Source organism: Crocodylus porosus, unplaced genomic scaffold, assembly GCF_001723895.1.
Source record: "Crocodylus porosus isolate Cpor-Errol unplaced genomic scaffold, CroPor_comp1, whole genome shotgun sequence".
Lineage (NCBI taxonomy): Eukaryota > Metazoa > Chordata > Crocodylia > Crocodylidae > Crocodylus > Crocodylus porosus.
In genome coordinates this window covers 5676358-5689616 of record NW_017728924.1, presented here as the reverse complement: position 1 = coordinate 5689616, position 13259 = coordinate 5676358, and the positions used below count along the sequence as shown (strand labels likewise).

General features: G+C 42.0%; 1 protein-coding gene across 3 annotated transcripts in view; it reads left to right on the top strand.

Annotated features, from left to right (window-relative positions):
- The window catches only part of AFF2 (AF4/FMR2 family member 2), a 524595-nt gene that overhangs the window by 368174 nt on the left and 143162 nt on the right, over window positions 1-13259 (top strand). For all 3 annotated transcript variants that reach the window (XM_019540274.1, XM_019540273.1, XM_019540272.1), the window contains 3 exons: window positions 7989-8081; window positions 10785-10821; window positions 11082-11133. In XM_019540274.1, the coding sequence (XP_019395819.1) occupies window positions 7989-8081; window positions 10785-10821; window positions 11082-11133 (182 nt within the window). The remainder of the gene's footprint in view (window positions 1-7988; window positions 8082-10784; window positions 10822-11081; window positions 11134-13259) is intronic.

Sequence of the window (13259 nt, the reverse complement as noted above, 5' to 3'; positions counted from 1 at the left end):
TATGAGCAAGGAGCCTGCATTTGGCACTTGTGTCGAGACCCAAAGGTGCCTTTGGGGGAGCAAATGTGACTCGCGGAGATCTAACCTGGAAGGAAAAGAAACCAGACAAAACACATAGCTTCTAACAAGGCAGGGTTAGGCTAAAAGAGACTCTCCAAGTGGCTTTTCTTGGGCACATCTGAGAGGGTCTCCGGTTTCAGTGGAGGCACCGATGCCAGCTCATCAGATGTCTCTGCTCATTTAAAAAAAAAAAAAAAAAAAAGGATTTGCTACATTTGCAAACCTATGAAGGAACCATCATATTCTAGCAAAGCTTAGGTAGCAAGAAAAAAATGAAGAGCTGGCAATAGACTCTGGTCTGGAAAGGAAAAAATACTGAGCTTTCGTAAAGCCTTTCAATGTACATCATAGAGCACCGTATGCACTAGGTTGGTATTTGAATCCCATTTTAATGAAAGCAAACCATGGTTTAGACCAAAACAATTTGGGTTTCAACTTGAATGAAACGTACGCCGTCATGTGCTAATCTCACCTATGTGCTAAATCAGCTGAAAGAGGCTTCTGTTTTACGAATAAAGCTAATGTCTTACTGGCACAAGTTGAGGCTTTTAAATCCTCAAGGATTTGGCTGAACTCCTCTTCAGCACATTGTAAGGTTGTGGATTATAAACTGGCTACACTCGGTCCAGGACTTAGTTCACAGAGTTGAACTAAATGTTTCGGCACTAATTCTAGCTGTTATGCAGTTTAGTTTTGCCCATTATTGAATTTGGAGATGCTCCTTTCACTGATTCAGTGTCTGCGCTCTAGAAATTAAATGTGTTTTATTATGAATTACATAGCTAGGTCATGTCATGTGACTACACAACTAGCCATTGGGTTTTCTGTGATGAAAATGAATTGATTGCATCTGGTAATGCTAAGGAAGTGGTGTCATTTCTCATATAAATGCATGCAGGGCGATGCCTCGGGGTATGCAGAGTCTTGTTTTCAAACTGTAAATTGTAATTAGGCTGTCTTCTTGGTGTGATCCCTAAAGTTTGGGGATTTCAAGGAAGAGAACAGGCAATTCGAGACATGCTTTTTTGCTTGTGTAGCTCAGGATGGATGGAACAAATTACCAGATTCCCTTAAACAACTGCCAGGACCGAATAGTTTCAAAAAGCGGTTGCTTATTTACTTGAAGGAACACTGCCAATGTTTTTTAAATTGCAGAGATGAAATTATACGTTGGGATTAGTAACTTTTTAAAGAATTAGCTTTTTATTGCTTATGGGGCTTTTGTTTATATTACGCCGTTCTATTGTCTGGATGTTATGTCGAATATAACAGTTCAGTGCGTACTTTCCTGTCTCCTGGGACCCCCATGAAAATTGGATGTGCCATCCCCAGAGATTATTCCAAGCAAGTATCATTCTGAGTAAATACAATAAATGGCATATGACTGTGCCTCTCAGTGGGGATGTGAAGTTGTCGAGCATAGGAGACATTGCGTCGCTGCGCTATCAGCAGCACGGCTCCAGGACCGTGCATTAGGCAACAGGGTCATTAGTTGAGTCACCGGGAGTGAGACAAAGACAATCTGTTTTTGGAGTAGGTTGAGCACCAAGTGCCTGAAAAGGACTGTGAAAGCAATCGGAGGCCTATGTGGACAGCTTGGCATCATATAACTCTTGTGGACGGACTTTGGACAGGACTTGAACTGTCTTGGCTCAGGGTCCCAACAAGGCTCCAACTATTGGGAATTCAGATGAGATGTAATGTGGGGTTGAGGGGACATCTGATTTCTGTAGGAGTCTGGATATTTTTCTGTGTTGTACCTGGTGGTGGCCACTATCAGAGACAGGATGTATCTGATTGAATCTAGGAGGTCTTGTGTTTCTGCCCCAGCAGCTGAGTCCGGCGAGCAGAATGATTCTCTCTGCATGCGAATAGTTTCTTACAGCGCACCATCCCAAACTTGCAGGGCCTGTACCTACATGGGAGAAGTGGGGCCACCTCGGCAGCAGCGCCTTTTCCCCGAGATGAGGCCCTGGAGATGTCTCTTTGTGGAAACTACAAGGGGCTGGTTGGCCAAAGGAGATTGGGTCAATGATCCACTAGTTTTGGTAGCCCCACCCCGGCTCGCTTGCACTTGGAAGCCCAGGGAGGAGTTAATGCTAGTGAACAAAACCATGACAGCATGGTCCAAGCAGAACAGTTGTGATTTGTGTGAATCTTAGCTCCTCTACGCCTCAGCTTCCATGATGCATCAGTCTTGAGAGCCGTCATTCCTCTAAAGACCCATAATCCCTTCTGGTGCGCAGAGTTTTCCGACTCAGCTTTCCAATATAATCCATCGTGAAGTTCTACCTGGTCAGGTAGGCTGCGTGCTTCTGCTGCTGAGAGGCGCTCAGTCCCCTCCTACGTTAGTCATGTAAATAACCTAAATAAGGCAGAAGCAGCGATGTGGCGCGATAGACCTTTAATGTAATCTCACATGGGAGTCGCTTCTCTTTCAGAAAGATCCCGATTTAAGACTTCTGCCCCCAACAAAAATTCCCAATAGAGCCAGAGGACGTTTTGCCTGAGTCAGGAGTATAAGGTTAGACCCAGCATCGGAGCATTGCTCTCCGTCTATTCTCATTCTGTCCTTACCATAGGGTTTCTAATCAAATTCCAGAGTGAACTCTGTGATGTAGACTGAAGCTGCTTTCTGGAATGGATCAGAGCTGCTAAATTGTTATATATAGTAGCTTCATTATTTTTTTTTTCTCCAAACAGTCTCTTGAGCTGAGATACCTTCTCAGTGTAATAGAACATTGTTTTTCTTCACAAACACAAGATTTGTTAGAGCAATAAACACATCAGTCATGATTTGCTATTTTTTATTGTCTCCTAAATGCTCTAAGCAAAGAATATCAGTGTATTTTAGTTATAAAAGCTACAATGTAAGGAAAATAGATTGGAAAATCGGAGGTAGAAGGGAGCCAGAGAATAAATGGGAGCTCAATAGAAAGAGAAAAAATGTTCATATCACTACTACTCCTCTTTCTGTAGCTGGTTCCCAAATCTTAGGAAAACAGGAAAGGAAAACATATGCTGTAATGTTTATAGCCAACCCCCGTTAGCTTCTAAAACAATTTCTATATTCATTTTCACTGAATATGCATTTTTGTCAGTCCTTTTTGCTCTGCAAATATGGAAAGGTGAAGCAAGCCAATTAGTATGGGAGGATATGGAATGCATCCCATTCACCAACTGAGCCAGGGGAACTTATTTGTTGTCATGGAGAAAAACCACAAGGTGAATGGGGTGTGTGTGTGTGTGTGTGTGAGAGAGAGAGAGAGAGAGAGAGAGAGATGGTTTTATTTATAGCATAAAAAAAGAAGTTTGGGATTGCGTCCTCTGAATTTTGGAATTATCCTTCATTTTGTTGGGAAAAGATTTTGTTACAGTTACAATAGAAATTCTTCCCTAGGACAACGAAGGCATCATTGTAAATGCAGCCGTGTTCCTCGTTCTCATAATGTGGGCCAGTCAAATGCCAGCGATGCTAAATTCGTTGAAGCATTTGCATAAGTAAACTGTTTTCTGTGTTAGTGGCTTTATGGAGGAATCTGGCTTTCCCTGTTCGGTTATCACTATGGTTATTCTGTTAGCTATTATGTCCCCTCTTGCTAGGACTCCCTTAAAGGATAGGAACAGTGTAACCCAATGCATAGCTCTGAACCTGATTGATCATGTCTCTAACACAGAGGTGAGCAAAATGCAGCCTATGGGCTGGATGTGGCCGCCAGGCCATTGTATCTGGCCCGTGAGGCTCCTAAAAAATCTAGAAAATTAATATTTTTCTGCCCCTGGCTGCCTGTCATGTGACCCTCCATGGCTTGCCACAACTCAGTAAGTGGCCCTCCACCTGAAATAATTGCCCGCCCCTGCTGTAACACATAAGGGGATATACCCGAGCACTCACACCAACTAGTTGCCTGTTATTTCATATGGAATATTTTGCATGAATAATTTTAAAATCCCTTTATTTCTGTGCGTTTCTATTAGTTTTGCACTCCAGGGTGCATTGCTTTTTATTCCTGCAGTAGCCTTTTCCTTCTAGATAAGGCTGGCTGAGATGCTTTTTGAGTTCAGCATGCATAGCACACACAGAATTTAGCTGTCCTTCATGTGTTACTAAACTGACTGGCTTCCCAGCAGAGAGAAGATGAGCAGCTCTGTGCAAATGCCAAAACCAGAAAAATGCAGAGAAACAAGTCATATTTTTTCCAATGATGGAAAGGGTTAAAACACATGGTTCATTATTCTCAAAAATTGTGACGAGTCTAACAAGTCATCGAATCGTACAAAATTAGGGCTGGAAGGGACCTAGAAGTCAATTAATAGACTTTAGAACAGGGGTGGGCAATTATTTTGGGCGGGGGGCTGCTTACTGAATTTTGGCAAGCCATCGAATGCCACATGACAGGTAGCCAGAGCCAGCTAAATATTAATTTTCTAAAATTTTTAGGGGCCCTGTGGGCCGGATAGAATGACCTGGAGGGCCTCATTTTGCCCACCCCTGTGTTAGAAGAAGTTTTTCATGTGCTTTACTGGTTTATTAATGCAGACTCTTCAGGTCTAGAGTGTGCTCTAGTCATCATTTATTAACCTTTTTAACCCTATAAACCCCCCCCCCTTTATTATAAGCTGTTTGTAATCTTCATCTGAAGTGTAACTAAGAAATCAGAGGAAATGTATAACAACAGGTTGCATGAAGGCAATAGCATAGCCCTGGATGGGTTCCGACCTTGGGTACCAACTTGGAGAGGGCACCCGACTGACAGCTGCTGTCACCAGCCTGGCTGGGAGCAGAACCTGCTCATGACGTCTCTGCGCGAAGGAGCTAAAGGGACCGTTGTGTGAGGGAAGTTGGACACACAGCGTCTCCCAGAAGCTGCCACAAGCCTTCTGCAGCAGTAATCCCAGAGCAGCTTTCTCTCTCCTTCCTCCTCCTGAAGCCGGGGGCCAGGCATTGTGTGGAATGGCAGAAGCAGAGCTTTCATCAGCTCTTGGCTGGGGTCTGGTGGGGGAGACCAAATTGCTGCTTTCCCAGTCTGCTCTTCTGTCGATCTGCCATTCATGCGGCAGAGGAGCATTTGGCCCACGGTTTTACCAAGGAAGTCTCTCCCATGGGCCGTTAAGAAACCCCGCAGCTTTGGGATATTTACAGTTCGATTGCAGAAGGTGCTGCAAAATGCATTGCAGAAAGGGAAGCTGCCTTGGCAGGGACAGAGACTAGATGACATAGCAGCATTTTTTCCGTCGCAATTTCTGCAGTGCTTGATCAGCATTCTCACTTGAATTAAAACACACACACACACACGCACACGCTTTTGAAGAAGGCAGAAATCAGGGAAAAATTGAAATACGGAAATGCACCTTGAAAGCAGACCTTACTAGGAGGGGCTGGTTTTGGCAAGCTGTTTTACCATCTGCCCCTTTTCTGCCGTGCTTCAGACTGCAAGCTTTCTACAATTTTCTCTTTTCCACTGAAACCCAGATTTGGCCTGTATCGCCGCAGTTTTTAAACAATTTGGTCAGAAAAGCTATGTTCCTGGTGTTTCATTAGGCTTCTTCTGCATGTGTATGTCTTAGTTACTTACCTGGGGGCTTTTACAGCTAGAAAAAAAAGCAGACTGAGCTGAAGAAATGAGCGTGCCTAGCCCTAATAAATAAAACACATGGAGTCAATTAAAACAATGTTTAAATCATTTTCAGAAAGGAGGACGCTTGATGTTACTACATCAGTGGACCACAATGACTTCTAAGCCAACAAGCTGGGCAGGTTTATGTTCCCATTTAATCTGCAGGTCTATAAAAAAATATGCATACTTACCATAGCCGTCATATGCCCAGTCCATCAGTTAACATGATTTTGGAATTATTCAAAGTCCAAACCATGTGAAAATAAATCCTAACTTGATTTTGCGGGCTTACTTTGTTTCCATTAAATTCCACTTTAAAACATTTCATATGCTCAGTTTTATTATCGTTACTTCCAGGAATTTCTAAATGCTTCCAAATTTGGATTTATTACTTTTTTTTAACTTCCCCTGGAAAAAAAAAAATAGTGCAGTTCCCTGTCTACTTCCCACAGGGGCATATATTGCTGACATGGACAGTTAGCTCGTACCTCAACATGAACACACGTGCTACACAAATACATTATTCTGGGTAGTCAGATCCTTTCAGACTGTGTTTTATGTCAAAGAAAGTATCAGGGCAGGGGAACTTCCAAGGGAATGCAAAGTATTGTGAAGCATTGTCACGTGGTGGTGATGCATCGGTGAGGGACGTTCTTCCCTCCGAGACCCTTATTTTGCAACGATGCATTTGCTCAACTCTACTCCCATGAGTAGTCCGACTGAGTCGGGACTGCTTATGACCATAACTAAACAGATGCATAAGCCATTACAGGGTCATGGCTAATTGGATGGGCAATAGTTCACCATGGTGAATGGCGAATGTCACGTGTTACCTGACCATTGGGAAGTGCCTAACCCTGGGGGTGGCATTTGTAGTTGGTTTCCACAGCTTCCTTACCAGACCAAAGGAAATAGGCTAACTCGAGTTCACTTCGTCAAATTACTTACTTCATCTTAACCTCTCTGCTGCATGATGTGTCATCCGTGGAGGGATAATCGGAGAAGTGAAACTATGGATTCCTTCCACAATGCAAGTATCTGCCACTGATGGCAACCACTGTTTTACTGGGCTTGACCAATGCCCCCGTCTTCCCCCAAACTGCTTCTTGTCAGTGGTTCACATCTTTAACCATTAGACAAGCACTATGTCTTTTTAACTTGCAGAGCGTCAGCTCAGGCTGCAGTTTGCAAGATTTGCTATGATCGGTCTTGGCCTTTGAACAGAGTACCCTCACTGGTCTGACGCAGCCAGCACCTTTGCATGCAAAACTTAATAAACTAGACCGCCCTTTTCTCTTTGTTTTTCTTATCTCATCAAAGAATTCCTACCGTGCTTTGTATGTAAAGAAAAACAACCAAGACAAAGATGTAACAGATAGCCAGAGACATGTGTTCCTGCCTGTCTGAATATTCATCAAATTAAAAACAAAGATAAGAGAGACTGGAGCAGCATCTACCATGAAATACAGTCATTACAAGAGCATTTACAAGCTTTGCCTAAAACAACACTTTCTGTAGTATCTGTGTCTGGCTTAATTTTAATTTTCTGAGCTTGGGCCAAAACTTGCACTCAATGAAGTCAGTAGGAAGACGTATCATTGCCTTCGGTATCGGGCTTTTGGTGTTTAAAAACAAACACATGCTCTTTTTTGTTTTACGGCCTGTGCTAGTGAGCCCCAGGGAGACTTCCTTTGCGGGTGTTTTGCACATGATAAAAATGTAACACACCGTTTTGGGTTGTTTTTTCTGGTTAGAGAGGAAGGGTTGCCTAATAGTTGTGCTCTCGGTGAGAGACCTGAGTTCAATTCTCCTCCAAGGCACTGGCTTCCTTAAGACACTGAGTCTTTTTAGACTGTGGTTTCCCATTCAGACAGTGGGGAGAGCAGTACTTCCCACCTTGTGCGGGCATTGCGAAGATATATGCACTGGAAATTGCAAGGCATCCCAGCATCGTGGGGATGGGAACCATTACATGATAGATGGGCAGCCTGGCCATGGGAGCAGAGCACCCTGGAGGCCTGCTGGAGGCCATCCAACCTCAGCATTGGACAAGGCTGAAATGTGCACCTGCAGGGCTCATTGGTTGAAGCATGTTGTCATTGCTGCCGGAGAGGATGTTGCCCAATGTGTAATTAGGGGGTTCATCCACCAGATAAGACATAGTAATGCCGGGGAAGGAGACCTGTTCCTTGCCGTCTCAAAACAGATCTGGGAAGTTGCCTTTATGGAGGGGTGCAAAGTTGCACGGGGTAATTTTCTTTCTGTCTCACTTTTAAATGAATGAGGTCTCTGATGTTTTTCCTTCCCTAGGAGATGACCCATTCCTGGCCTCCGCCTCTAACTGCTATTCACACACCTGGCAAGGCTGAGCAGACCAAGTTTTCCATCCCAAGCAAGGTACAGGTAGGTTATCAGCAGCAACCTGATCTTCCTTCTCCTCTGCTGGAGTGCTCTTCTCTGGAGATTTTATTTTATTTTGCTGGAGTTGCCAAATCCAGGTCAGCCCGTTGTGGTGGACAGGGACAGGGCTGCTCTCCAGACCTGCAGAACTGACTTAGAGAAAAGAGAATTGTATTTAGATTTGCATAACTGTCATTGTCCAACAAATGGCATCCATTTGATTCACGTGTATGTGGAAGATACTGGCCAAATGAGGTTTTATCTCCTGGTAGTGGCTGAAGTGCCTTCCAGCCAAAACACCCAGTCCATCAATTCAAGAAGCATCAAGGTAACACATGCAGATCCAGACGTCCCAAATTCAGCACCTGTAAATCACTTGATGTCACTGAAGTTTCAAGTGCCCTAATGGCCATAGCAGAAGCGCTCCCGTCGTGGCCTTGTCAGATCCTGACGAATCTGTGAATTCTGCTAAATCCCTGTCATCAACAACCTCAGACAGGACACGAGGAGAAGAAGAAGAATTAGTCACTGAAGTGATGACACTAGGATTTAAGCTGTCGTGGGTCCAGTGGTGCTTGGAGTTGCGCTTTCCTAGGGAAGAAAATTACAGTATTACAACATGGGGCTTTAGTCTTCTCCCTGGGGCTGGACTAAGTAAAGACATTTCTAAAAGCTCTGCTGCCTTGAATCCAATAGAAACTGCCCCTTTTGCTCAACCAGTCATGTATCAGTTCTAATAATTTGGCTAGTAGTTGCCCACCCCTAGACACCTTCCCCCTACTTTGACTGCAGCTCGCGTGAAATGACTATTTAACAAGACAAATCAAAGTGTAGAACAAAGCCTAACAAAACCTCTTTGCTAGTGCTCTCGTAGTGACAGTGCCAACACAAATTCAGTGCCAAGGCACTAACGATCTTCGGACAGTTTCATATGTGCACATAGCTCCTAACCATGCAAAATATTGTATTCATTTATACTGCTGTTAAACTCTACGATTACTCAGTATAGCCTTCATTCCTCTCCAGTTCATGCAGTTGGGTCGTAGTAGGCGCATACCATTTCACACGCTCGTCTATGCCGGTAACGGGATAATTTGAGCCTATGGGAAGTTGTATCTTTTTAATTTGCAACAGTACTAAATTTAATGCATGTGTTTTAATAGACCCTGCAAAAACTGGCTCATGTACAGCACACCTTCAGTAACTTCAGTGACAGAAATGTAATCGCAGGCCCAGGGTTACTAGAGATTTGTTTCCCTTTTTTATTTTTTTAATTCCTCTTTGAGGTTATGGTAGATTAAAAAGAAAAATTAAAGTCTACATCCAGTCTAATCATTTTTAGGCAGGTTGAATGTTGGATCTAAAATTCTTGACCATATCGCTTTAATATGAACTATAAATTAGGTTTTTAAAAATTATACTTTAGGATATAGGTGAGCACATAAATGTCTCTGGGTTAGTTAGTTTTACTGTAAAAAATATAGCAGCAGAGTCCCTACTCAGAACAGTCCACTAAATCAATTACAGTTTTAGACACAACATGAGGACTAGGCAGCCCTATAAAGCTAAGGCAGGCCTTATTATAGGTCCTCATCTTGCATAACAAATGTAAGCATCCCCATAGGAAAAATATATGAAATAATTCAATAGAAAAGAAGGATCTTATCACAACAATTTATCCCTCTGACATTCACATGTAAAGTGCCATGTTTACTCTTAAGGCATGATTTACTTCACAAGGGACTGCCTAGCTGTGCAGCACAATATTAAGAACCAATAATGCCCTAAGAGGAAGTATAGGGAGGGTTTTAATGACTTTAACATCCTACAGCTTCTAATGCTTTTAACAAAGTAAGACCTGGCTGGGGGACTGGCTTGTAAATAATACCTTAATTTAAAAATATCAAAATCTATTAGGTTCTGCTTGGGATGAAGGCTGAGTTGGCATCAGGTTATATCTTACTGTTGATTGAAAAACCAAGGGAAGCATCAAGCAAGGAAAATCAGGAATGCAGCTTGAAGTTATTGCGAGTGAACAAGAAGTCTGTTGTTAGCGAAGCACTGAGTTGTGCTAGGCACCGTGGGCAGGTCTGAAACTGGTGTGATTCTGTTGCCTGCATATGAGCGACACCAGTTTACACCAATTGAAAATCCAGCTCCTGTGTCTTTGCCCATCGTGACTGACAAGATCTGGAGGATCAGTGTTGGCTAATGACATCTTTAAGCAAGCACAGTCCAAAAGAAATAAGACAAAAGGCGGGGGGAAGGAAAAAGTAAAGCTGCTAAAAAATTCTCTTAGTTCTAAGGGCCATACTCTGCCCATTCAAATGCATCCCATTATCTTAAATGGGAACCACATGCACACATCTATGGGCAAGACTAAAAAGCCACATCATCAGCTGGTGTCAATCAGCATGGTGACTCCACAATGGGACTAAGTTAACTTACACCAGCTGAGGATCTGTCCCTCTGGCCCTAAAGTAGGCTCTGAACTGAGGAGTGAAAATGCCCCAGTGGTGGCTTTCCTTCTGTATAGGTAATGTGGGCTTCAGGCTAATGCCAGTGTTGTCATCTCAGAAGATACACACTCCCATGTGATCCCCTGCTTGTTTATGTAATGCTAGTGCCTTTAGTTTAACAAGGAGAGATGCATCCACCTTCTCCAACTCATTTAACTAATGCTGACATCTTGTGTTTTTGTTGTAGGATTCCCAGCATCTGACCTCAGGATACAATGTACAAAGTAAGTCTTTATTGTCCTTAGTCTGAACAGTCAGCCTTTTTTTTTTTTTCAAACTACTTAACATCATTAAAACAAAGGATGAAAAAATTAATTTCTCTGATGCTAATGCAGATCAGTTCCATTGTTTTTTTTTATTACACATTATGCATTGTGGCATGTTGGGAAACCAAGTATAATTAGATAGGCTGAAAAGCTTTGGGCACATTTTTATTTTTACTGTAATCTTTTGACATTTGGAAACGTGTTTCCTTTGTTTGCAGAGTGGAATGATCCAGCAGGAAAAGTGGCAACCAAATCAGTGCCACAGAAGTCGTAAGTATTGGCGCTCCCAACTTTAAATTTTCTTTTGAATGTATATTAGGGAATAAGCCTCCATCTCCTAAGGGACCTGAGACTAGCTCACTCCATCATCTTGCTCTGGTATTTTGGTGTTCTCAGAGTTTAAAAATTAGCCATAAACCAGTTTTATGTCATCAGTACTTATTACTATTTCCTCTTCTGATGCATTAACTAACAGAGGTATGTACAAAAGATGAGTTTTTACTAAGCGAAAATAACACTTGTTTTATTTGTACAGCTTGCCAGAAGGAGATCAGTCATGTTTCTCTCATCAGATATAAGCTTCTTACCGTAAAAATGCAGTCTAATGAACAGATGATGATGCAAGATGTTAACATTTATTTAATAAAGGAAAGTAAAATGCATGTGAAAGACTTGTCTAACCTGGCATTGAAAGACTAGATGTTGCATTTTATACAGTCTGGAACAATTGGCAGTCAAGGACTTAAAGAAAATGATGAATGCTATTATAGTTGTTGTTTCACATATGAATTTTTTAATGTGTTCAAAAAAGCTGAGGCCTGGGTCTGATTTTAAATCAGAGTTGTATCATTTTTAACTATTGGTGTGTTGTTAAAATTGTACCATGCAAAGTTTTGCTGATCTAAATACAATCTGCGTAACCCTCTGTGTCTCTCCCAAATGACATATAGCCAAGTCAGTTAAATGTGGTAATTTAAATCAATGTAAGTCAGGTTATATAAAATTAAAAGTGTCTACCTAAAGGTTTTTAATTGGTTCATGTAAACCAGGGCAACTTTTTGTACGGACACGGTTTCAGTGGAGTCAAGTAACTTGCCCAAGGTCTGGTGATAAATCACTGGCAGAGCTAAGACTAGACTTTAAGTGCTGTACTCCATTGTACCCATTACCGGACACTAATGGCCCCAGCTCCAACCCTCTGGAAATCGAACCATGGAGCTGCTCTATGTGACTAAAGTTTCTTGCTTGAATAGGGTTTTGTAATAGGGGGCTCAAACACTGACTCTCTCAATTTAATTGGATAAGTCTTTTGGATGTATGGAAAAGTTCCAAAAACATGTCACCCTTTACATTTTAATGGGAATTAGAAAGTGTTGCTAATGGTAACAAATTGGCTCACATGAGTAAGATACTTTTCCAAAATTAGTTCTTCCTTTTCCTTACTCCTGTTTCTGGTAACGATCATCTGATTCTGTTAAAAATAACCTAGTCAACCAGGTCCACTGATCCTGATACCAGCATAAGAAATTCATGTTCCAGAACCTCCGAAGTGATGCAAAGTGTGCATCCAACACCTTCTCTAGTAAAACATAAAAAATATTATTGCATCTTTAAATGGTTTTTTCTCCTAAAGCAAGCGTGTTTGGATTCCACAGTGAAAAATATTTTGGCAAGTATACCATAAAATACAATATTTCAATAGTTTGTAACCAACAGTAATAGACTTGTCAATCATGGTTTATAGTTATAAGCTGAATTTCAAAAGAACAGTGCTTCGGAGCTCAGTGGTATATAGTGCATTTAATGGGACCAAAGCTCTCTATAGGAAGCCTGATATAAAACTCGAAGACACTGAGTACATTTTATGAACCAGTTGCTCTCTGTTCTGCTGCTTGATCTGAAGTTCCAGTACTATCAATCAGATTTCTGCTGGAATGAACTGCCTTCTTATGGTAGGTGATGGATTTTACACATGACAGATCAGAGTTGCAATAAAGCTACTTTTATTTTTAGCTTCCAAATGAAGATCAGCTAAGCCGTTACTATCACTTTTTCCCTTTTGCGGCAGAGAAATTGTTAAGGCAGCTTCCAAGCATTTCCATAGGGCTTTGGGAGGGTTATTGGTGAGGAGGCGATCCACTGCGTGACTTAATGTACACGGCCAGTTTCTGCCCTGAGCTCTGCATGCACAGTTCCCACCATCCCACTATGGGGATTGTTTTGCATATATACCCGAGGCAAAAAAAACAAGCATAATGGCAGTGAAACACCTCATGGGTGAGGGGAAAAAAACGGTGGTACTAACAAGTAGTCCTGAGTAGATGGCATGATCCAAATAAATATTGGTGGATCCTGCTATCCTATTGTATTTTAATAGAACAATATCAAAGATATCA